Genomic DNA, 26,575 nt, shown 5'->3' on the forward strand with positions numbered 1-26,575 from the left:
GCAGTTAATACAAACAAAAACCACATTTTGAAATGTCTATATGCCAATGCCAGAAGTCTAAGAAGGAAAATGGGAGAGTTAGAGTGAATAGCAGTGAATGACAAGATAGATTTAATTGCCATCTCAGAGTCATGGTAGAAGGAGGATAACCAAAGGGATAGTGCCATACTTGGTGGGAGGGTGGCATAGAGTCCAACAGGATAAGGATCCTGCAAAAGACTAAATGCACAACAGAATCTTTATGGGTAAAAATTCCATGTGGTTCGGAGAAAAGAGTAGCGATAGGAGTATACTACCATCCATCTGGCTAAAATGATGAAAAGGATGATGAAATGCTAAGAGAAATTAGGGAAGCTAACCAAACATGTAGTGCAGTAATAATGGGAGATTTTAATTACCGCATAATACAAAAAGTGCAGATTCGTAGTCAATCCTGACAAAGTACTCGCAGTAGCTTTCAAAAGTCAAAGAGGTTTTTATTCATTCAATCAGGCAACTCCACTGATTTATAAAGCATGATACTTTACGGCGTCCCCGACACGGTCCCGTGTTTCACCTTGGGCTGCATCGGGAGGGCTCGCCACCAGGAATTCATATGAGAAATACTGACAGCTGGTATGCTTAAATTTGGCAGGGAGCGCCAAATTTAAGCATACCAGCTGTCAGTATTTCTCATATGAATTCCTGGTGGCGAGCCCTCCCGATGCAGCCCAAGGCGAAACACGGGACCGTGTCGGGGGACGCCGTAAAGTATCATGCTTTATAAATTAGTGGAGTTGCCTGATTGAATGAATAAAAACCTCTTTGACTTTTGAAAGCTACTGCGAGTACTTTGTCAAGATTGACTACGAATCTGCACTTTTTGTATTATGCGATATTGCTTTAAAGTGCAGTTTGCTCTTTCGTGTACTTTTGGTCTTAGATTTTAATTACCCCAATATTTACTGGGTAAATGTAACATCAGGACATACTAGACATAAAGTTCCTGGACTGAATAAATGTCAGCTTTATGGAACAATTGGTTCAGGAACAGATAAGAGAGGGAGCTATTTTAGATCTAATTCTTAATGGAGTGCAGGATTTGGTGAGAAAAGTAACAGTGGTTGGGCCGCTTGGCAATAGTGATCATAATATGATCTAGGATGGGCTGTGAACAGCTGGGTTGGCAGCTTAGTTGGCAGAGTAACTGGATAAAGGAAAAGTGGAGGTGAATGCATCAATAGATTTGATGGGGTCGAATGCCTAAATGTCTTGGGTGACTTAACATGCTTCAATGAGTCTTTAGAGACACACATCAAGGAAACAGGTGCAGGATGACGATATTGCATTGATTGTATCAAGGCTGTGCCATGCATTTGTGCATTGTGCATCATGGGATCAAGCAATGCACCATGTGACTGGAGTCTTTGGTGTGCTTTGAGGAGGCAAGGGTCACTGACTTCACAGGTGTCAGAGCACTGAGTGTATCAGTGCATCGTGCAGTGAGTGCATAGAGTTTTGAGTGCTTCGGTGCAATGGGTGCATTGATGTACCGTGCCTTAAATGCATCATTGTAGGATCCATCTAGCAACTTGATACATTATGTGTTGAGAAATTCCATGCTCCTTGCACCGATAGCGCTGATGATGGCCGCATCAATGGCTCTAGCGCCAATGCGCTGCACTTTGAATGCTTGTGCTTCTTCAATGCAGGCTGTGAGGGCTCCAGTGATTGATGCTGCTTTGTCTTTAACACAAGGCAATTGCTAGAAATTGATCCCGCGGCTTTGGCCTGAGTGGATAGGGGATTTTTAGGAGTTCCTGCTGATATCTACCTAGTGAGGCAGACAATGCTGCACTGCGGGACAAGGATCTACTGCGACTCTGAAGAAATTTAGGCAGTTCTTTGAAATGAAGTGCCCTAGACTGCTGCGAGCATGGGGGCATCAGGCATAACAGTTCTTCTTCTTGTCTTCCAGCCCAAGGCATTGGTAACATAGCTCGTGGTAAGGCCTGCATCACACACTTTTTGAAATTTTTTTTTGTTAGCACTGAAAAGTGTTGATGTTGTGACTGAAGAGACAGCAAGGCAACTTAGAGAAATGATTAGTGAAGCAAACAAATGCCCAACAGAGATATTTAAATAAAAAAATAAGAGAAGAGACAGAATACTTGTCCATGCTTATGCACGGACTAAAACGACTAAGGAAACTCATGGGGCAACACCCACACAAGAACACCCACACATGCTCAGCATAGCTGAAAGCTCTGCTAGTTAAGGCCTGATTTACTAAGGCTTTTCTCCCTTTCTGTGTCTATGGAAAAAATGCTTAGTAAATGAGGCCCTAAGAGACAAGAATCTGTTCGGTGCTGCCGGATAACATCACCTACATATATAGGCTAATTCAGCCTGCTTATGGATAGGAAATAGCAATTACCTAAGTATGTAACTGTTTGAAAATTCAGTACTAAAAATGTAGGGCTTTTTTTCATTTATGTTAAAAACTGCATATAAAACAGATATTTACAGTCTTAAGAATGATTTTTTAAGGCATTTTTAAAAACCAGAGGTAAGAACCCATTTTTTAGTTTTATAAATAGTTAATGTTGATCTAAAAAACCACCTGTTTCTGTGTGCCAAACAAACAGCTGCCTCATAAAAGACCCCTCCTTCTTTCATTGGCAGCAGCAGCAAGGAACGACATAGCTTCTGGTATAGAATTTCAGCCGGTTCCCTCTCCCTTCTGCAGAGAGCAAAAGAGTAGAAGGAAGAGAGAAAACAAAACATTCTCACAGTACACAGAGGGGCAGATTTTTAAAGGGTTATGCGCATAACCCCGAAAACCTGCTCCTGCGTGCACCGAGCCTATTTTGCATAGGCTCGGCGATGCGCGCAAGCCCCGGGACGCGCGTATGTTCCACGGCTTGAAAAAAGGGTCGGGGCGTGGCCAGAGGCCTCCAAAGGCCTGCTAGGCTGGGGAATCCGCGCCAGCATTTGGCCGGCACGCGCAACCTACGCCTGCTCAGAGGCAGGCGCAACTTATAAAATAAAGGTAGGGGGGATTTAGGTAGGGCTAGGGGGCGGGTTAGATAGGGGAAGGGAGGGGAAGGTGTGGGGGGCGAAAGGAAAGTTCCCTCCGAGGCTGCTCCGATTTCGGAGCGGCCTCGGAGAGAATGGGGAAAGCCATCGGAGCTGTGCAGCCCCTTGCACGCGCCGACCCCGGATTCTATAACATGCGTGTGGCTGCATGCGCATGTTATAAAATCGGGCGTAGATTAGAAAATCTGGCCCAGAGTGTTTCAGTGGGGTTGAAGGCTTAACAGAAATGTACAGAAGTTTAATGAGTGGCTTTAAGTCTTTTTTTAAAACCAGCAATGAGAAAACATGCTTGATAGCAGTGTCAGAAACAGACAGGCTTGGCAGTTGTTCTCCATTGCCAAGGAACACCATAGAAAAGATTCCCCTCACCCCTCCCTTTCTTAAGTCACCTAACATATAACATTGTAATGACAGCAGATAAAGACCAGATGGTCCATCCAGGCTGTCCAGCAATTTGCTTTTGGTAGTAACTGCCACTCCATGCAGGTTATCCCCATGTGATCTGTTAAAGGTAGTAACTGATGCTCTGTGCAGGTTATCCCCATGTGTTCTGTTAAGGGTAGTAACTGATGCTCTGTGCAGGTTACCCTTATGTGTTCTGTTTAGGATAATAGCTGCCGCTCTATGCAAGTTACCCCATGTGTTCTGTTAAGGGTAGAAACTGTCGCTCCATGCAAAATACCCCCATGCAAAAACGATACACCATCCCTTACTTTATGCCTTTAGGGATCCACAGTGTTTTTCTCATGCCCTTTTGAATTCATTAACTGTTTTTGTCTTCACTATGTGAACAGGGTTCACAACATGTGTGCATGTGCCCATGTGCACAGCTTAGAAGGAACAGTGATTGTGACATAAGAAATTGAGGAGGAGAAGAGGTAATAATAAAGTTTTAAGAAATATCTTCTACAGCTGCATCATTGACTAAAAAAAGAAGGTATTTAGTAGATTTGAATAACTTTAGCATTTTATGTTTATTATAAAGCTGAGGGATATAGAACTCTCAGAGGTAGGGGGTAGAAAAATTGCATGTAGATCTGAGCTGGTCAGAACACAAAAAGGTTATGTTCAGTGATGTGGCTATTTTCAAGCAACATTTGAGTGTAAAAATTCAGGTCATCCATTATACCAAGAGAAGGACCTGGACTGTTTTTAAAACAAGTGACTGCCCAGTGTTTCTTTTACTCCATGACAATCATTACTATGTTATATTAAAAATTAAGAGGTTCTTCGGGGCACAAAACATTTGTTATGATTATAGTATTAACTGCAATGTTGTCTTTGTTTCACACAAACTTGCATAGATGACATAGGCATGCATCAGTGGTCACCTAATTGCAGGATGTATTATCACTCTAAACAATGTTTATTCAAGCACACAGCCCTGATTGCAAAAAAAGAGGTCATTTGCTTGTCTAAAATACTGTGCAATAAAAGCAATTCATACATGAATTGGGTAGGGACAGTCTTACAGAAGTCATCTCGATGGATCACGTGAAGGGTTAATTTAGTCCCTTATGAGAGAGAAATTTCTGTCATATAGTTATTATTTGTTTATAATGAGTTACAGTTATTGCATGCAGCTTTGTGCTTTAGGTTGACTGAGAAACATATTGTTATAGCCCTCCCTATTCTCCCCCCTCCCCAGTATGAGTAGAAAGAGAAAGTACAACATAGACTCCATATTATGTACAAGGTCAGCACGTAGCTTGCTTTGAAATAACACAGACACTCAACACTGCTTAAAGAAATTACAGGTTTCTGGGCTGTTAGGTAGCTCCCACCCCGAAGCAGCCTGGAACAACTTTGCAGCCTATAGTTCCTCCTTAGCCCTCCCTTTGCTTAACCTGAAGTCTGCAAGCTTCAAGGTCACACACACAAAATGGAGACATGACTTAATTAAAAGAACATCACTTATTTAAAAAGCCAGCTAGCAGATTAAGAGTTAAATCTTGACCTTGACTAGGTGTATCAGTCAAGCGCTGCAGAAGTAGTTTTGCAAAACTTGAAGCTGAAAACACCTGTCATATATCCATATTAGTTTTGGTAAAACTAATCTATTAAGAAGATTATAGACATAAGGTCGGTAACTTTGATACCACTATGTGGGTGCACATGTTCATGAGTATGCCTGCTCGCGCCAAATGACAAGACCATTTTATATCAAATGCGCATATATGGGCACATGTTATAAAATAGGCTGAACATGAATGCCACCTCTAAAACGTAAGTAACGCCATTACTAGTTTTCCCAGTTCATTCCCAGCCTCCCTTTCCCCCTGTTAGTATCAACATTTAAAACCCCACTGACTAGCCTAGTTTTTTTGTTGTTGTATTAATTACATGCCATTCATAGCAGTAATAAAGTTACGCAGCAGGGGACCCCAGTGCATACCTGTGTGCATAAATACTTAACGCGCACATTTCACGTTAAAGTCCCAGACTGCACATGTCCCACCCTTGCCCTGCCCAGAACACTATCATGCTCCACCCCTTTTTGGGCTTTCTCACTTGGGCGCGTACATGGAGGAGCTTTAAAAATCTGCTTGGTATGCACCGGCTGAACATACTCGCCTATCTCCTGGTTTTAGCACTGGGCTTTTAAAATTCAACTAAATATGAATGGCACATAGTATTTACAGTTCCTTGTTATAGTTATTTAACAGTAATGTTTTGCTTGTTATCTGGAATATTATTTTACATGACACTGATGAGATAATGTACAAGGTTAATAGTTACACATGTGAAAATGATGTATATAATGGTGAAATAGGGAATATGGATAAGAAATTCACCATTTTACAGTGGTCCTAAACCTTATGCAGTAAGCTTTTTTTTTTTTTTTTTTAGTTAATTTGGCACTATATTAAGAAGGGCTACACAAAGAGATCACCCCAGCATGTGCACCATTCCAAAAGGCATATAACCCTGACACACATGAGGGTAGGTTGACTTTTGCCAAAGAGCTACAGTGAGAGAGATTAGCAAGACAAGTCTAGATACTGCCAAAGGATACCCTGCGCAGTCCAGCCTTCCCAAAGAGAACTCACTTAGTTGACACTGACCAAGGAATTTTGGAAGACGCTCTTTCAGGAAAGTGCAGCAAATTGCTAGGCCTTTGTATATAATTATTTCCCTAATATGTGGGGAAAGATATTTATCCTTCCTTATTGTGCTGGAATAATGTATATATATCCTGTTTTATTTGTCTCAGGTGTTCTCATAAGCACCTGTTTTAGGCGTATATTATACAGAGAATAAGTTTTTCATACTTTCACATAAGCTGTAGTCAAGTGTCATTATATTCTTAGTGTATTTGACTGATCCATACTACAAGGCAAAAACAGACATCCTTCTATCCACTACAATTCACAGAAAAGGGCCACTGATGTAAGGGCAGACATTGTAAACAGTGTTGCAAATCCTTGCTGAAAGGCGACAGACACTTGTGCTTTATGACTAGACTAGATACATCTCAAACACTGAAAAAGTACTTTTTTTTTTTTTTTTTTTACTATGAATGTTTACAGGAAACAAGGGTGCACAAACCTTCTTAGATCTTTGCTAGGACCTTTAGCAAGAACAGAAATGGGAATTTGTGGGTGCTAGACAGCCTCCCTGACTTTATTATGACTTTTATTTACAAAACGATCAGATTTTACACCTTCATGGCTCACAGTTTCGAGGGGTACAATGGTTATTTTATGATAAACCAGTTGCTAAAAGAAAAGATGGAGACAGGACTGCTAGCTCAGGGTGATAAATGTTTACAAATCACAGTCAAATCCCTGCCCATGAACCTTAGCAAGCTCCCACAAGCCACAGGTTTTGAAGGTTGCAAGGATTATTTTACTCATTTTTTTTTACTACAAAGAAAATCAATGTTATTTGATGGTAATACTGAGGAAAATCACTATGGGGCTGATGCAATAAAGTGTGCCCAGCCTAGCGCACAGGTTAACGAGTGGTTGGATGCACATTTTGGATACGCTAGACTAACATCCGATACAATAAAGGGATTAGCGCATCCAAATAACTGTGTAGCTGATAGTGCTCATCACATGTAAATTCTACGTAGATGAGGTTATTAGCTATTACCCCCTGATGCAGTAAGTCCCTGGGCACCCAACACACACTTTTTAACATGGCAAATTTAATGCCAGCCCCGGAGCTGATGTTAAAACATTCCACAAGTTATGTGCTTATGAGAAAATTCAAAATACTGTTCTGTGGTTCCTCCATAGAGGAGGAACCTACAGAGTACAGTACATCTACTACTTAGGGAATGGCCTCTGCTATTAATTGCATCAGTAGCATGGGATCTTCTTGGTGTTTTGGTACTTGCCAGGTTCTTGTGGTCTAATTTGGCCTCTGTTGGAAACAGGATGCTGGGCTTGATGGACCTCTGGTCTGACTCAGCATGGCAATTTCTTATGTTCTTATGCTTCTGGTGATTAACAATAAAGAATGAATGAAATGGATCAATTACAAAAACCAGTATTTCTGGATGCACAATATACATGCTCCAGGCTGATTTTGCCCCTTGCTATTGCACATGAATATTGTGCGTCCAGAAAAGATTTTTTTTTAATTGGTCCATCACATTAATTCGTTCTTGAGCACCCTTAGCAATTGTATTGAGCGCCTGTAGAAATATGTAAGCGCACAGTGTCTCCTGGGTGCCCGATGCATTTGAACACTAGCGACACACAATTTCTCCCTAGTGCGTCTATTTTAATGCACAAGCTCATTTAAATATGTCATCAGGCACCAAGGAGAGGTGGCTGTGCATGATTTTATTGCATCAGCCTGATTGATATCGACAGCATGATGCCCAGTGAGAAAGAGGCCTTTACTCAATGCTATAACGAGAACAAGGATAAAACATATTCATTTTGCGTCAGGTTTGTGTCAAGTGTAGAGATGAAGTCATGAAAATGACAAAGAGAAAGGAAACGGTACAAGAAGAAGAAATACCATGGGTGGCGGACGGGTCATGTGAACATTGCAAAAAGGTATATAAAATCCTTTCAATACATAACATTGGCCTCTGTGTATATAGCCATGTTCAGGTTTATGTTTTTAAAACCAACACTGTTCTGCTCCCCCCCAGTGGATAATTATCACTAAATTGTTCTTAAATTTGCTGTAGGTGAAATTTGGTAAAAGAACTAACTGCTGCTTTCATATCATCGTTGGTCTTAACATAGTACACATCTCTGCTTTTTAACAAAGTTTTCAGAGAGTTGATTAAAAACTCTTTAGTCCTGACTGTACCCGTTGCAGTATACAACAAATGCTAAATAACTTTTTTAATGTGTTCATTAATTCGCACCCTGTCTTTGTTTTTAGACTCATGACTCATGCATATTTTGACAGGATGCTTATGACCATTAAAATACATTTGTAGCTGCTGTTGTGTTTACAGCCAAGGATGACATATCCATTAAATCCACTTGCCATGCAGATCCAAGTCTGAGTCATCATTTAACTTTTTTTTTTTTTTAAAACAGACCCTGGTTGGTCTGAGTAAAGTATAATCATGTTGTCCCCTAAGCCATTCCTTGACTTGTTTTCTATTCACATCTTTATAACAGCCTGAAAAAGGCTGTGTCAAGCCACCTAAATTGCTCTCGGCCTCTGGTTAATATAAAGTTTTATTCAAAGGCTTCAATATATTTCTGTTAAGTCCTCAGCCCCTCTTCCACCTCTGTGTACTGTGGGAATGTTTTGGTCTCTTTCTTCCTTCTACTCTTTTGTTCTCTGTAGAAGGGAGAGGGGAGGGGTTGAAATTCTAAACCACAAGCTATATCAGTCTTTCCTGCTGCTGCCAGTGAGAGAAAGAAGGGGGAGGGGATTTTACAAGGCTGCTTATTTCAGACACATACATCAGCATGAGCTATTTCAAAATTTAAAAATGGGTTCTCACTGCTGGTTTTTTACAAAAAAAACCCTTAAAAAAAAATCATTCTTTAGACTGTAAATAAAAACATAAGTAATAAATATATAGGCTACCAACCCACAAAATGAAAACTGAATAATGATGTAGATACACAAACTCATCTCATTCCATGGCAGACCTCATACGGGGCATACGTATCTAGTGCCAATACGCAGTAGTATAGCAGCAATATAATCATTGGTCTATTGCCCGATGTATATTTTTTTCAAAAACTTTTCCTCATGCGTAGGTGAACAATAAAATAGCCCATTGGCATATCACAAAATATATCGCAAGTGAATAATAAAGTAGCTTATCTTTTCTGAAGCATTGCAGATTTCATTTCCATCTTTTCTGAAGATTCGCAGATTTTATGAGATTTTATGAGATTTTATGAGATTTTATGAGATTTTATGAGATTTTATGAGCATAAAATCTGCGAATCTTCAGAAAAGATGGAAATGAAATCTGCAATGCTTCAGAAAAGATAAGCTACTTTATTATTCACTTGCGATATATTTTGTGATATGCCAATGGGCTATTTTATTGTTCACCTACGCATGAGGAAAAGTTTTTGAAAAAAATATACATCGGGCAATAGACCAATGATTATATTGCTGCTATACTACTGCGTATTGGCACTAGATACGTATGCCCCGTATGAGGTCTGCCATGGAATGAGATGAGTTTGTGTATCTACATCATTATTCAGTTTTCATTTTGTGGGTTGGTAGCCTATATATTTATTACTTGTTAGTTGGCTTCTCCACCTCTTCTTCAAAACCAGGTGCTTGAGTGTTGCCGTGGTCATATTTAATAAAAACATAAGAACATGCTGTACTGATTCAGACCAAGGTTCCATCAAGCCCAGCATCCTGTTTCCAACAGTGGCCAATCCAGGCCATAAGTACCTGGCAAGTACCCAAAAATTAAGTCTATCCCATGTTACTGTTGCTAGTAAAAGCAGCGACTATTTTCTAAGTCAACTTAATTAATAGCAGGTAATGGACTTCTCCTCCAAGAACTTATCCAATCCTTTTCAAAACCCAGCTACACTAACTGCACTAACCACATCCCCTGGCAACATATTCCAGAGTTTAATTGTGCGTTGAGTGAAAAAGAACTTTCTCCGATTAGTTTTAAATGTGCTACATGCTAACTTCATGGAGTGCCCCCTAGTCACACAGGGGTCAATTTTAAAAGGGTTGCTTGTACAAAAATGCCCATATATGCATGTACGTGGGCCGTGCTTGAGCAATGCAGATTTTTAAAAGCCACAAATTACACATGTATGTACCTGCAAGTGCGAGGAAATTAAGGGGGCATAAATGAGGTGGGGCATGGGTATTCCGGGGCGTAAGGTCCTTATTTTAAAACTGAAAGCCGCAGCGCATACAGCCTAGATATCTGTGTAACTTTACTGCTGCTCCTGATGAGGAGCAAAACTGTAGATCTAGAATCTTAGGACTTGCAGGACAGGGTGAAGGGTCTGGATGAACTGGAGCACGGGCAGGATGGAGAACAAGAGGGGTCTGAAAGGTCTTGATATTAACTGGACAAACTGGAAAATTGGCATAGGTAATCTAGGAAAGAAGGAGTGGGACAAGAAAAAGGTGAAAACCTGTTTGTGTGCACCACTTGGTAAATTTAGTCCACTAAAAGTGGTAAGGTTCACTTGCGGAAGGCTTTCATGAAGCTACAAGAACTTTAGAGACTTGTGTTGAAAGATTAAGTGGTTGCAGAATTGCAACATTCAAGCTGTCAGAGCAAGAGTTGTTAGGCCGGGATGACACAACTTGTCTGATTCCGAGTTACGAGAGTGGGCGCTGTGCCCAGGCGAATTGGTCTCTGATCGCGAGATCGAGGAATATGGAAAACCATACTTTTCGAGGCCAGTATATGGCTAAGAGGAGTATTGTTCCTCTGTCCTGTTGTAGGTTCATGAGAGTTTTGGGTATGAAGTATGGGAAGCATACTGGTCTTGGGCAGGACGTGGGCCTGAGGAACAGTGAACTCCGTCCCGGTTCAGCATTATAAGAGTGCTGGCTATGAGAGGTAGCGGAAGATACACATTTAGGAGGCCCTTGATGGAAGAACGGCATCTAAGGGAACGCATTGGAACCATGTGTAGGTAAGAGAATCTGTGCACCGTATGGTTCAATTCGGAAGCAGAGGGCAAGTTTGGTTGACCTCCGCACTAGAGGATTTTTCTCTCTACACATGTCCAAGACCATTTGAGAGGATGGACACCTATCTGGAGAAGGTCTGCTAGTGCATTCAGTAAGTGTCGGAGATCAGTGGCCCGAAGATGCATAGAGTGAGCAAGGGCTAAGGATAAAGCTGTGCAGCTTCATTGCAGAGCAGCTAAGATCTTGTTTAGGCTTGTATGTTGGAAAGCACATTGTCCCTATGCTGTCTGTCTGTATGCACAAAGAATTGTTGCAGAGGCAGTATTGGAAGGCATAAGGGTATAACTCATGGTAGAAGATCCAGAAAGTTTATGTGGAACTGCTTGGAGCGGAATAGACGCAGATTGGGTTGAGAAGATTTGTCATCAAACTTACAAACTGAAGTAAATGCGAGCATGAGCAGGATCAGACTAGGATTTTGGTTCTAAATCTGTGATATAGAGAGGGACGAAAGCAGTTGAATAGCTTAGACCCACTGATAATGGAATTTCACTGAACCTAACCCATAGCAGTTTTGGTCTATGAGGGAACTGCATAGTGAAAAAACCTCAGAGCCCGATAATGTAAAATATTTTGGGGGCTAAGGTTATGGAATATGCGCGCAGGGACATGTAGGAATGTATTAGAATGTCTGCACGGATGCTGTACAGGAAGGTCATTGTGACTGTGGTGTCCTGAAGTGTATAAGGGAATTATAGCAGTGACAGTAATCCTAGATAGTGGACTGACTGTGGTTATGCAGCTGTCCATGCAAGGAAAGCATGAATGATGTCTGACTCCGTAGAGAAACAGCACTCACCGATATTGGTTCAATGAAATACCTCAGTTGCCGAAGCTGGTGCCACCGGCAGAGCTTGGAATTGTAATATTGTTGACGCACCAGGAGGCACATAGAAACAATAGAGGTAATGTACTTACTCGGGCGCATTTTAGAAGCCCTGCTCGCGTAAATCCGCCCGGATTTAAGCGAGCAGGGCCTTGCGCGCCGGTGCGCCTATTTTCCATAGGCCGCCGGCGCGCGCAGAACCCCGGGACACGCTTAGGTCCCGGGGTTTTCGGAAGGGGGCGTGTCGGGGGCGGGGCCGAATAACGCGGCGTTTTGGGGGCGGGACGCGGCGCAGGCCCGGGGTGTTCCGGGGGCATGGCCGCGCCCTCCGGAACCGCCCCCAGGTCGGGACTCGGCGCGCCAGCAGCCCGCTGGCGCGCGTGGATTTATATCTCCCTCCGGGAGGCGTAAATCCATGGATAAAGGTAGGGGGGGGTTTAGATAGGGCCGGGGGGGTGGGTTAGGTAGAGGAGGGGAGGGGAAGGTGAGGGGAGGGCAAAAGAGAGTTCCCTCCGAGGCCACTCCGAAATCGGAGCGGCCTCGGAGGGAACGGAGGCAGGCTGCGCGGCTCGGCGCGCGCCAGCTGCCCAAAATCGGCAGCCTTGCGCGCGCCGATCCAGGATTTTAGAAGATACGCGCGGCTACGCACGTATCTTCTAAAATCCAGCGTACTTTTGTTTGCGCCTGCTGCGCAAACAAAAGTACGCGAACGCGCTTTTTAAAAAAATCTACCCCACTGCGTTTTGGAAGCATGGTAACGAGAGATACCATTTTACCTGTGCCTTCTGAAGAAAGTTGGTATTTCTGAGGTCCAGGAAGGGCGGAGAGTAACTACTTTCTGTTGAAAGAAAGAATAATGCAATGAAAACTCCCCAACCCCCTTCTTCCCCCCTCTGCGCTTTATAGCGTGTAGGGGAGTGTACCGGGAACCTTGGTACAAGGTGGGGTGGCTGCTCTGATATCCGGCCAGTTGGAAAACCGGGAGGTGTCCAACTGGAGGGGTTGATGTAATCTGGATATCATGTAATGTCCCACGGGAGTGAGAGCGGTAAAGTTGTACCTGCATTTCTGAGTGCTGTACAAGGAGACATCGAGACCTGCATCAGGCTTCGAGGTGGATTTGCACTTGAGGCAGCATTTGCTGGATCTCGTGTTTAGCAGAACAGCGAATGCACCTGGAACTTTGGTTCTGAAACAGGAACCAAAAGCTAGAGCATTAATCAGTACACAGCCACGTTGCTGAACAAGGGAGGAAGCCCTGATGCAATCCCAAAGAAAAGAAAGAGAGGTTCTCCTGGTATTGTGGCTGACATAGCTGGTATAGCGATATGTGACACTATTACAGTTCTTGGAAAGTACATGGCCTAGAACTTTTCAAACCATGTGGCCCGAATTAGAGAACACATCTCAATGGGAATGCCACAGAAGCGGGTACTTACCATCTGACATCAACCGCCGAAGGATGAGCCGGTGAAGATTGCTGGCTCCGTGGATTTCCAGAGTCCTCGAGGGGTAGCCTGTGGATGTAAACGTCCATCTCAACTCTGATACCTGGTATTATGGTGCAGGTATAGAGGAGACAAGGCTGGGCATGGCTGGCGCTTAGACCGTTATGAGCAGAGGGCCAGAATCCCGCACCTATGTCGGTGGGGCACACCTGGGAACAGGGGAGCCGATTAACGAGCTCGTGAACCCGACCCTTGTCACAGCGGCTCGATGTCTCTTGACGCCAGTGCAGAATTCTTCAGACCTCAATCCGGTGTTTCTGGAGCAGGAAGGACTGCCAAACTGTGCGGAACAGAGCCGATGGCAGTGGTGATGTTGCTCGGTCCAAGCATTGTCCAGCATCGAGAAGGATAGCAGCAATGTGCTGGATGGCGTTAGTGGCAGACGGTCATCATGTCAGTGACGATGGATGCCACGGTGCTCGACCTGGTCTTTCCCCAGTGCTGAGATAGAAGCCCTCGCTGTCCTGGATGGCGATCGATGACGGACTGTTAGCATGCCTGCTCCATTCCTGATATGGGGCTTTAATAAGGACCCAAAGCATGGAGCACTGTGTTCAGGCGAGGGCATTATGTGGCGGTGTTATGTCAGCATGGACGGTGTCGATGGCGGCCAAAGCGGCCTTGAGAGTAACGTAAAAATGGATATGAAAAATGTTGATGACTCGTCCAGCAATGTTGACAGTGATGGAGCACTGATGACATCAGCGTAGGTATCTATGGGAATGATGTGGCATCGAATAATCGAAAAAAAACATTGTTGGTTTCGGAAAAAATGATACCGGCATTGATGGAGTCAATGACCGCATCCATAAAAACGTTGAAGATACCAATGGGAACGACGTGAGTGTCGAGATCATCGATGTATGGAGGCGGGTGCTGACAATATCTGTGGTATGGCCACGGACATCGACGGTATCGATTGGATCGATTCGGGCAACAATGACATCCATGGCATTTATGCCATGGACATGGGCATTGATGGCACTGACATGGGCACCGATGGAATCGATGTTGGCATGAATTTCACCGATGGAATGGACACTGGTATAAGTGGAATCCACTTTGGCCTCAATGTCATGCATGTAAATGGCATTGGCATGGATGCCCATCGATGGAATCGACCTGGCATCAATGCCCATCGATGGAATGGACCTGGCATCGATGGCCATCAATGGAAATTGATGAAAAAGTCCCGGGCATCGATGGCATCCATAATTTAAAGGATGGCATCGATGGAAATGACTCCAGTAGCGATGGAAGTGCCCTGGGCAGCGGTGGCATTGACCCGAATATGGATGGCAACGACGAGACAAGGTGTTCGTCGATGGTATCCACCTGGGCAACGATAGCACCGATAAAAGCTAAGGAAAAAAATCATTGCCATGGATGAAAACATAGATGGCACTGATAGAAATGATGTAGGGAGGATGGCATCCGGGTACCACAGGGGGAGGGGTACCTGTGGCATCAAAAAATGCAAGATGGCCTGAAGGGGTACTGATGGTAGCGATGGGGTATTGACTGCATGAAGGTACCAAGGAAAATAAAGGTCCTGAATCTATTGGGGCCATGGCGGCACCCGTAACCGTGGAAGTCCCTGTCCCACTAGCGCTAATAGCTAAGCAGAGTGTCACAGAGGGACACTTGCAGGCTATGTGTGACTAACTGAAAAATAGGGAGAGGGAAGGCCGCAGTCGGTTGGCAGCCAGAAAGGTGACAGGAACCGACCGAAAAAACATGGCATAGTACTCACTGAACGTCGAATAAAACCAACGCGGACGGAGACCCGTGCAGGGAAAAGTGTTTGTGAAGTAAAAATGTAAATCTTTCCGTGAGGAAAAAAGTGTTAGAATTTCTCACAGAGTTCCTAATCGCTATGCTTACTGCAGAGCGGAAAAAAGAAGACTGAAGGGAGACCCCTGTGGACGCAGGGATCATGGCATGCTGGGCATGCTCAGTGCACTCAGTGTGCCAGTCAAAGCTTTTTAGAAACTTTGACAGAAAGTTTTCCGTGATAGGGCTCCATTACTGATGTCACCCATATGTGAGGACTAGCATCCAGCTTGTCCTGGGATAAAAGATAAATTTAAAAAATTAAAACAAGCATTTTTTTAAATCACTGATTCAGCTCAGCCTTCATTTCTACTACTAAATGGTGGCCATAATATTTTGCAAGTGATTGGGGAAAGTTTCATTTTTTTATTCCAATTTTCTTGCACTTCTATTTGGATCACTATACAAGAAATTTGGAAAAAGGCTATACATAATACAAGATACACTTAAAATAGGAAAGAGCAGATAATACTATATCTATATATATATAGAACTCAACAACATAAAAACCTTCAAAAAAGACCTAAAAACTTTACTGTTTCGTAAATTCTTCATGGACCCCCAATCATCTGCTCATACCAACTCTCAAATTAACTCATCTATAATCTACAATCTAACAGACTTCCCTCCTCATCCACCTTATATTACTTCCTAGAATTGTTATGTTATGTTTATTACTGTAATGTTCACCATGTTATAATATCTCAAATCTACTATGAAAAATTATTCACTATGTAAACCGTTATGATGGCTTTACCGAATAACGGTATATAAAACTCTTCAAATATCAAACCCAGGTTTTCATGTGAGTGCCATATTCTTCCACTTTTTCCAAACAAAATTTTGTGCTATGGTTTGTGCACCAATTTTCTGCCTAAATGTTAACCAGTAAATAATAATATAACTAATACAGATCATTCCGTCAACTGAAATACTAATTGAGCAATTGACATACTGCTTCAACAAAATTGTTGATTACTGGTATCCCTATAAAAAAATGGGAAAAAGAATGATAGAGCTTCCTACTCAATGAAAATCTATAATCAGTAATATTTAGACTCCCTTCCCTCCCCATACTAGCAAATAAAATAAAATCTATCAAGACTTTGAAAAATGGACCCCAAAGAGAGAACCCCCAACCCACTACACCACCCCCAAAAAGCACTCAGCAAAAATCAGTAAGCTGGATCTGAGAACAGGCTCTCTGAACCTTGTGTCTCTTCTCTCACTAGTCATGGGACAAATCACTGTTTGGATGTTGTTTCAAAAATGACAACAATGAAAGAAAATCTCATCCCACTACTCAGTATTTCTCAAATTCTAGACTCATTTTGCAGAGTTTTCTTTCTTATAGTTGTACAAGGAAGGTAAAAGGTGGATTTTCAAAGGCCCGCGCGCATAAAAAGCGGGATTTAGCTGCATGGCCAGACCTTGCGCGTGCCATGCACATTTTGAAACAGGTCCGGCCACATGTGTAAACCCCGCTATCTGCACAAGTGCCGGTCCTAAAAACAGGGGTGGAGGGGTGAGGCCTGGGTGGGGAGGCGGGGCAGGATGGAAGCCAGCCGAGACAGCGGCCATTAGTCGCTGTCCCAAGGAAGTGCGCATCAGCAGCCGGCCTGCGTGCGGAAACTACTTCTGCTCGGAGGAGCAGTAAGTAGAAAAATAAAAAATTTTCGGGTAGCTAGGTAGGTGTTAGGGATCGGGGTGGAGAAGGTAAAGGGAAGGCAGGGGGGTAAGGGTTTCCTCCCAGTCCGCTTCTTAATTGGAGCCGGCGCACGCATGTTAAAAAATTGGCATGTCCATGTGCGCAAATCGGGAACCGCGCACACATGGACGCGCTCCTTTTAAAATCGACCCCTAAGTCTACTAAGTGACTGATTTCTATTTATATGGGTTACTAAAAGAGAAACATTGAAGGGCTCCCCTGGCCACAAAATAATGAAAAAAGGTGCCTAGGGCCCTCTAGATCTATTACTAAGCTTAGTCAGGTGTGAGCAGTGAGGTAAGATGAGAGAAAGAAGATCTTCCAAACAGTGTCCAAACCAGCAGTTACGCTTAAAGTGGCAGTATTAATACACCAACAGGAAAACCCTATGAAACAAATTATGACAGCAGATGACAACTGCAAAGCCCATGCTCTCTGTCCACTTACCATTTTTACTTTATTTTTCACAAAGAAATGCAGAGTTTTAAAAAATAATGTTAATGAAAGCAAAAAAGGAACCTTGTTACTGACATAAGGAAAGTTGACAGCTGCTGAGTTTATGCTCTGTGACAAATACTTTAGCTTGAGAGGACTTCATGAGCTCACCTGCATCAGCTGATGACAGCTAGGAAACAGAGCCAAGCTCCTGAGCAGGTCCTAACATATTGATTAAACACATAGTGTCCAAGAATAATTATGCAACCAGGATGCAGTTCAGACTCACCATATTTGAAAATGAAATACTTCTTTGAAGTGTTCCTAGCTCCTTGGAAAACATCTTCAAGGTTGAATCTAAACACACGTTATGGAAAGAAAACATATACGTGTTTCATTTCAGGGAAATAAATCATTTAGCTCCCCTCTCTAACATTCATTAGAGTATGAATGATTTAATGAGAAATAAACAAGCAAATATATGACTGTAATAGGCACAAATAAGGGACAGATTTCAATTGCAAAAGCAATTTCAAGACTACTCTTGCCAGTTTGTTTTTCTGACTTCAAATCTCTGAAAAAAATGAAAGGAACCATAGTTTCTGTGCCCGAAGAGTAGTATGGACTGAATTTTCATAAGCATATATGCATGTAAGTAGGTTTTCTGAAAATTTCCCCCAGGGTTGTATGCGTAAAGGTGCATGTTGAAGCAATTTCATGTGTACTTTTACATGTACTTAAAAGAGGCATTCCTGGGCATATTTAGGGTGGGAAAACCATTTCTCCCAGGACAAGCAGGATGGTAGTCCTCACAGTTAAGAACATAAGAACATGCCATACTGGGTCAGACCAAGGGTCCATCAAGCCCAGCATCCTGTTTCCAACAGTGGCCAATCCAGACCATAAGAACCTGGCAAGTACCCAAAAACTGAAGACGTGGCTTTTCCTCCAAGCCTTCCCCTAGTCAAAATGCCACGAAAGGATATTGCCACCTATCCCATGATTTTACTTTTCCTAGAAGCCTCTCATGAGGAACTTTGTCAAACGCCTTCTGAAAATCCAAGTACACTACATCTACCGGTTCGCCATTATCCACATGTTTATTAACTCCTTCAAAAAAGTGAAGCAGATTTGTGAGGCATCACTTGCCTTGGGTAAAGCCATGCTGACTTTGTTCCATTAAACCATGTCTTTCTATATGTTCTGTGATTTGGATGTTTAGAACACTTTCCACTATTTTTCCTGGCACTGAAGTCAGGCTAATCAGTCTGTAGTTTCCCGGATCGCTCCTGGAGCCCTTTTTAAATATTGGGGTTACATTAGCTATCCTCAGTCTTCAGGTACAATGGATGATTTTAATGATAGGTTACAAATTTTTACTAATAGGTCTGAAATTTCATTTTTGAGTTCCTTCAGAACTCTGGGGTGTATACCATCCAGTTAAGGTGATTTACTACTCTTCGGTTTGTCAATCAGGCCTACCACATCTTCTAGGTTCACCGTGATTTGGTTCAGTCCATCTGAATCATTACCCATGAAAACCTTCTCCCTTACAGGTACCTCCCCAACATCCTCTTCAGTAAACACCGAAGCAAAGAAATCATTTAATCTTTTCACGATGGCCTTATCTTCTCTAAGTGCCCCTTTAACCCCTCGATCATCTAACGGTCCAACTGACTCCCTCACAGGCTTTCTGCTTCGGATATATTTTAAAATTTTTCACTGTGAGTTTTTGCCTCTACGGCCAACTTCTTTTCACATTCTCTCTTAGCCGGTCTAATCAATGTCTTACATTTATCTTGCCAATGCTTATGCATTATCCTATTTTCTTCTGTTGGATCCTTCTTCCAGTTTTTGAATGAAGATCTTTTGGCTAAATAGCTTCTTTCACCTCCCCTTTTAACCATGCCGGTAATAGTTTTGCCTTCTTTTCACCTTTTTTAATGTGTGTAATACATCTGGACTGTGCTTCTAGGATGGTATTTTTTTTTTTAACAATGATGACACCTCTTGCATACTTTTTACCTTTGTAGCTGCTCCTTTCAATTTTTTTCTAACAATTTTTCTCATTTTATCAAAGTTTCCCTTTTGAAAGTTTAGCATGAGAGCCGTGGATTTGCTTACTGTCTCCTTTCCAGTCATTAATTCAAATTTGATCATATTATGATCATTATTGCCAAGCGGCCCCATCACCATTACCTCTCTCACAAAATCCTGTGATGGAGCCCTGTCACAGAATACTTATATCAAAGTTTCTAAAACTTTGACTGGCACACTGAGCATGCCCAGCCTGCCACTAACCCTGTGGCCACACGGGGTCCCCCTTCAGTCTCTTTTTTCCGTGCAGCAGTTGCCTCGCGGTACTTGGAGCTCTGTGTGAGTTTTCCTCACAGAAATTTTTCAAGTTTATCTTCACACTCTACCCATTACTGGGTCCCCCATTGCGCATTGACTTCTCAGACATTTGGTGAGTTCATTTCTTGCTTTTGTGGTTGGTTCCTGGTCATTCACCTCACAGTGACCAACGGTGACTGACTGCATGTCGCCTCTTTTTACCATGGCGACCGGTTTTAGGAAGTGCCCCGAGTGCTCGTGGACTATGTCCATAACGGACCCGCATGACGTGTTCATCCTGTGCCTCGGGCCTTCACATGACATCCGTCGATGTCTGAGCTGTGCCCAGGTGTCTCCCAAAGGCTGGCGCAACTTCCTGGAGAAGATGGAGCACTTGTTTGGGAAACAATCTGCTCCATTGACTCCAGTGCTGGGTGCATCGGGTCAAGGGGGTCCATCTGACTTAGGACCTTCTCCGTTGAAGCCCTTCCAGGAGGACCGAGGAGCAGGAGACCTACCTTCACTGGCATTAACCCATTCCAAGGCTTCTGCATTGTCATCCTTGGTGTCGGAGAAAGACTTGGCCGAGCGCTGTGGGAAGCATTGACACTGACGCGCATCACTGTCCGGTGCCGGCACCGACACCAGAGTGGCATCGGTCTCACCGAACCTCCTCCGAAGTGGCCTTGGGGAGAGGAGCCCCCATCCTCCTCTGGACCCGGGAGCCCAAGACGTTCCTCACCGGTAATGGTGATGGGCACCAAGCGCCCTCGGATCCCCGTGGACGCTCCAGTGATGCCTAGCCTGCCTCCTCCTCCAGGGTCGGTTCTCTCCGCACCCTCGTTCTGAGAGGAGTTGGACCACATGGTCCAACAGGCAGTGCTCAATGCCCTTCGGGGCTTTCAGTCACCACCGACGCCAGCCCCCATACTGGCATCAGAACCAGCCCCCATACTGGCATCAGAACCGTCTATCCAGAAGGGGTGCCATGTTGGCACCCCTTCTGGATAGACTGGACATCCTGCTCAGTGCTCTGCCGATGCAGCCCGTACCAGGGGGGCCTTCGGTGCCCAGCCAATCATTGTTACCTCCTCTGGTCTCCATCCCAATCCGGGCTCCTCAGAGGAGGAGGATGTGGCTCCCAGGCCATTACCACGGGCAGGACCACGATGCCAGATCCCATACTCAGACCGTCAGGTCTCCCTGTGCCCCGGCGTCCCTCCCAGGTCCCGGTGCCTTCTGTGCTTGCACCACCATTGTCAGTGCCACCTTACCGCCTATCAGTGCTCGCGCCCCTTACTCTGGGGTTGACCCTCTCTCCTCGACCCAAGCACCTCCCTGGTGAGGAAGAGCCCCCCTATGACCCATGGGGGGGATGCCTCCTCTGGACATTCCTTGGAGGTCTCCAAGGAACTTCTTTCAGAGCCTTCTTCCCTGGAAGAGAGATGGTGCTCACCCTCTGAGGGCTTCTCCTTTGCTAGCTTTGTCAGAGAGATGGTGGAGACAATACCCTTCCAGCTTGCAACAAAGGAAAGCGCCCAACACAAAATGTTGGAGGTCCTACAATTTGTGGACGCTCCAAAAGAGGTCATGGCTATCCCAGTCCATGAGGTTCTTTTCGACCTCCTGCACAGTCTTTGGGAGCATCCGGGCAATGTGCCTCCGGTCAATAAAAAGACCGATGCCACTTACCAAGTACAACAGGCCCTAGGTTTCCAAAAAAGCCAGTGCCCCACCAGTCAGTGGTGGTAGAGTTGGCCCAGAAGAAGGCCAAGAGGACCAGCCCTCATTCTTCTGCCCCTTCAGGAAAAGACCAAAGAGCTCTAGATGCCCTTGGTCGACGGGTTTTCCAGGGTTCTATGCTGGTTGCTCACATAGCGTCATACCAGCTCTGTATGACCCAGAACAATCGAAACCTCTGGAAACAAGTCCAGGAGTTCTCGGAAACCCTTCCATAGCAGTTTCAGGAGGGCCTGGACTCCATCCTCCAGAAGGGGTTAGAGGCCGGAAAGCACGAGGTGAGTGCAGCTTATGATGCCTTTGAAATGGCCTCAAGAATCTCAGCAGGGGCATTAGCGCCAGATGCTGGGCCTGGCTTCAGGCCTCAGACCTTCTTCCAGAGGTACAAGAGAATTTAGCGGACTTCCCCTGTACAGGATAAAACCTGTTTAGGGACAAAATCCGTGATGCAATAGCCCAACTCAAGGATCACCATGAGACCCTGCATCAGCTGTCTACTACCACTGATGCCCCCTCAGCGACCCAATGAGGTTCACGTAGGGACACCAGAAAACAATTCTATAAGCCATGAGATACTATCCCCCACAGCATCCCATGCTCCTACAGCTCAGCCCTCCCAAAGAGGCCATCTTCGCCAACAAAGGGTGCCCAGGGCACAGCCAACTCCCCAGCCTAGCCCTGCAGTGGGGTTTTGACTCACATTCAGAAAGCAGAAGCCAACCATCCCTGCCAGTACCGGCTAACTCACCTATCGGAGGTCATCTATGCTGCTTCATCAGGAATTGGATCCCAATCACCACCGACCGATGGGTATTATCCATCATAGCCCATGGTTACCGCCTCAATTTCCTCACGAAGCCACCAGACTCCCCACCTTCTCCAGCATGGAATCTGGTCGATCACACAGCGACCCTTGAGTTAGAACTCTTGGCCTTGCTAAAGTCCAGAGCCGTGGAAGCGGTTCTCCGGGCCCAGTAGGGCCAAGGGTTCTACTCCCGGTATTTTCTCATCCCAAAAAAAGACAGGCGGCCTCCGTCCCATCCTTGTCCTTTAAGCCTTAAACAGGTTTCTGCACAGAGAGCGGTTCAGAATGGTGTCCTTGGGCACCCTACTCCCTCTACTGCAGCAAGGGGAATGGCTCTGCTCTCTGGATCTACAAGACGCTTACGTACATATTGTGATTTTCCCACCTCATCGCAAATATCTATGGTTCGTCGTCGGTCACCAGCACTTCCAGTACAGGGTTCTTCCCTTCAGGCTCGCCTTCCCGCCCTGGGTATTCACAAAGTGCCTGGCAGTTGTCGGAGCACAGTTGCGTCGAAACGGCGTACATGTACTCCCATATCTGAACGATTGGCTCATCAAAAGCTCGTCCAAGGAAGGAGCCCTTCATTCCCTCCATTTGACCTTACAACTCCTTCAGTCACTGGATTTCCTAGTCAACTACCCGAAATCCCATTTGACTCTGTCTCAAAAACTGTCATTCATTGGGGCAGACCTGGACATGACTTTGGCCAAGGTGTTCCTCCCCAATTAATGCATAGCCACCCTGGCCAACCTGGCTGCCTCCATCCGACGCCAGCGGTCGACCTCTGCCCACCTGTTCCTCAGGTTGCTAAGGCACATGGCATCGTCTGTCCACGTCACCCCAATGACCCGCCTAGTCAAGAGAGTCACGCAGTGGACCCTACGATCCCAATGACGCCAAGCCTCTCAGAAACTCTCGGCATGGGTCCACATGACCACTCCACTCCGGCTCTCCCTCGCCTGGTGGATGCAGAAATCCAACTTGAGCTTAGGACTTCCTTTTCAGCACCCGGCTGCTGAAATAACTTTGACCACCGATGCCTCCAACCTAGGCTGGGGTGCCCATGTCAATGGCCTCCACACACAAGGGAGGTGGTCGAGAGCCGAGGCGGCCTGCCATATCAACCTACTGGAACTCTGGGCGATGCGGTACGCCCTCTATGCATTCCAGGACTGCCTGTCCAACAAGGTCATCCTGATCCAGATGGACAACCAGGTAGCCATGTGGTACCTGAACAAATAAGGGGGCACAGGCTCTTACCTGCTCTGCCAAAAGACTGCACATATTTTGGCCTGGGCCCTGTTGTGCTCCATGCTCCTGCAAGCCACCTATCTGGCAGGCACACAGAATGTAGTGGCAGACTGCCTCAGCCGGACATTCCAGCCCCATGAGTGGTCCCTGAATCCCTCTGTAGCAACCAGGATCTTCCGCCGGTGGGGTCAGCCAGATGTCTATCTCTTTGTGTCCTCGCAGAATCACAAGGTGGACCGATTCTGCTCCCTACAGGGGGACCAAAGGACACCACCCACGGATGCCTTCACCTACTCCTGGAGTGCGGGTCTACTATATGCGTACCCGCCAATTCTGCTAATAACCAAGACTCTCATGAAGCTACAGCAGGACCAAGGCTCCATGGTCCTCATAGCCCCGCATTGGCCACATCAGGTCTGGTTCCCTATCCTCCGTGACCTCTCTGTCCAGGAACCCATTCGCCTGGGCACCTCGTCCAACCTCATCGCACAGAATCAGGGCAGGCTACGCCACACAAACTTCCGGTCCCTGTCCCTGACAGCCTGGGTGTTGAAAGCCTGATACTCCAGCCCCTCAACCTTTTGGTCAATGTCTCACAGGTCCTAGTAATTTCGTGAAAGCCTGCCACATGGCAGTCATATCGGGCGAAGTGGAAAAGGTTATCCTTGTGGTGCACGCAAGAAGCCTTGACCCCTTCTCTTGCACCACACTGACACTTTTGGACTACCTCTGGTGCCTTTTGGAGTCCGGTTTACAGACCAGCTGAATTCGGGTACACCTGAGTGCATACCACTGAGGGGTGGGTGAAACCCCAATCTCGGTGCAACCCATAGTGAGGCACTTCATGAGAGGCTTACTACAACTAAAACCTCCGCTACACCCTCCTGTTCTGGCATCGGACCTCAACATAGTGTTGACATGGCTCATGCGGCCTCCGTTTGAGCCCCTGCGCTCCTGTGAGTTCAAGTATCTCATCTGGAAAGTCCTCTTCCTTGTGGCGGTTACTTCTGCTCGCACAATCAGTGAGCTGCTGGCCCCAGTAACCTTATCCGCCTTACATGAGGTTCTTCCATGACAGAGTGGTATTGCGCATTCACCCTAAGTTCCTGCCTAAGGTAGTGACTGACTTCCACCTAAATCAGTCCATTGTGTTGCCCACCTTTTTCCCGAGGCCACACTCATGCCCAGGTGAGTGGGCTCTGCATATCTTGGACTGCAAGTGTGCTCTCGCCTTTTATTTAGAGCGCACCGCAGCCATCCAACTCTTTGTCTCCTTTGACAAGAATAGACTAGGAGTTGCGGTGGGCAAGCAGACCCTCTCTAACTGGTTGGCGGACTGTATTGCTTTATAAAATCTATGTGTAATTTTTACATGCAGATTTTACCTCACAGTTTTAAAGCAAGCATATGCACCTAAATTTGCGTAGAAATTGCTCGACTAATGGCATTCACTCTGTTCAAAATAACCTGCATAAAGTTCCATCTGCTCATTGCAGGGCTTAACTTATGTGAGTTAATTTATGTGCATACTTTTCAAAATAAAAAAGTATGCATCCCAATCCTGTCCCCCAGAATGCTTATCCTTAGTGCATGTAAAAGTATGCACAAACTTCCATGTGCACTAGTCCTTGGGAAATTTAAAAAAGCATAAAATCGTATTTTATGTATGTAAAACTTTGAAAATTCAGCTCCAAGTATCTTAAGCTCCTTTGAAGAGTTTGGGTTGCAGCTCTTACATCATTTTAGTATCCTTTCTCGAAACCACTTCCATCATCACAATGTTCTGGCCTCTAGAACTGTGCACAGTACTCAAAATAGTGCTAGATATTTGGATGATATGTCTCTTAAGGAGACAATCACATGAAGGCTGCATACATTTTATAGAAGAATCACACCATTTATTAGTAAGGAAATTGTATAAATGTATCTATTCAGTTTTTTAATTATTTCACAACTGTACTGCAACATACTGTGAACTTGCATTGCCTGTTTATTCCTGATATTATGAAAGTGATAAAATGGATAAAGTAAAACAAAATCAAAAACCTGTCCAGTGTGACTAACCTTGAGAGGTAGTGAAGACTGAAGACCCATTGCAAGAGACAGCTATTCCTGTTACTGCCCTGTTCCAACACAAAACAAAAAGCACACTATTGACCATCACCTAATTAATAGCAGGGTTCTCTAGTGAGTGTACTTTTCATTTTTCATTAATTACCAAAATCTAAATATCTATTAAACAATGCAAGGATCTGATTTCAACATAAAACCCTATAATCAATGAATTAAAGTGACATTACTTTCTAGAATATTAACTGGTCTGATTCTTGGGTAAATATTTTCTTTTTGTCTTATTCACACATCTCTTCTTTTTTGTCTTATCTTGTTGTGAAAAACTTTTATTGTCATTACAATCTTGGTTTTTATATTTTCTGTCCTTTAGTAGTTTGTGCTATATTCATCATATTTTTACCTTCATTACTATAATGCTTACATAAAGTATAAAAATGTACTTAGATTTAGAATGGTGGTATCTAAATAGCAGGAAGTTTCAAAAACTGTAATAACAATACCTTCTAAGGAATTAATAATAATTAGGACAAAAAAGGGAGATCATGATGATTTTGCTTTAACTATCTGAATTATCAACACTATAGTACTGCTGCTTTTTAACCAAACAGAACTTGGGTTTTGTAACTCCATGCTATCCCATCATTAATTATGATATATTATCTAAAACAGTGGTTCCCAAACCTTTCCAGGTAGACCCTCAACCAGTTGGGTTTTCAGGATATCTGCAATGAATATACATGAGAAATGGAGGCAGTGCATGCAAATCTATCTCATGCATATTCATTGTGGATAACCTTAAAACTTAACTAATTGGGGGTCCCTCAGCATAGGTTTGGGAACCACTGATCTAG

At 44.5% G+C, this 26,575-nt stretch overlaps 1 protein-coding gene across 1 annotated transcript in view; it reads right to left on the reverse strand.

Moving 5' to 3' along the window:
- NSMAF (neutral sphingomyelinase activation associated factor) overlaps window positions 1-26,575 on the reverse strand; it is a 267,295-nt gene that overhangs the window by 48,944 nt on the left and 191,776 nt on the right. Inside the window, exons 23-24 of the mRNA XM_029591349.1 lie at window positions 25,716-25,774; window positions 17,808-17,875 (exon numbers count right to left, since the gene is read on the reverse strand). Coding sequence (XP_029447209.1) covers window positions 17,808-17,875; window positions 25,716-25,774 — 127 coding nt within the window. The remainder of the gene's footprint in view (window positions 1-17,807; window positions 17,876-25,715; window positions 25,775-26,575) is intronic.

This window comes from Rhinatrema bivittatum, chromosome 2 (assembly GCF_901001135.1).
Source record: "Rhinatrema bivittatum chromosome 2, aRhiBiv1.1, whole genome shotgun sequence".
Classification (NCBI taxonomy): Eukaryota; Metazoa; Chordata; class Amphibia; order Gymnophiona; family Rhinatrematidae; genus Rhinatrema; species Rhinatrema bivittatum.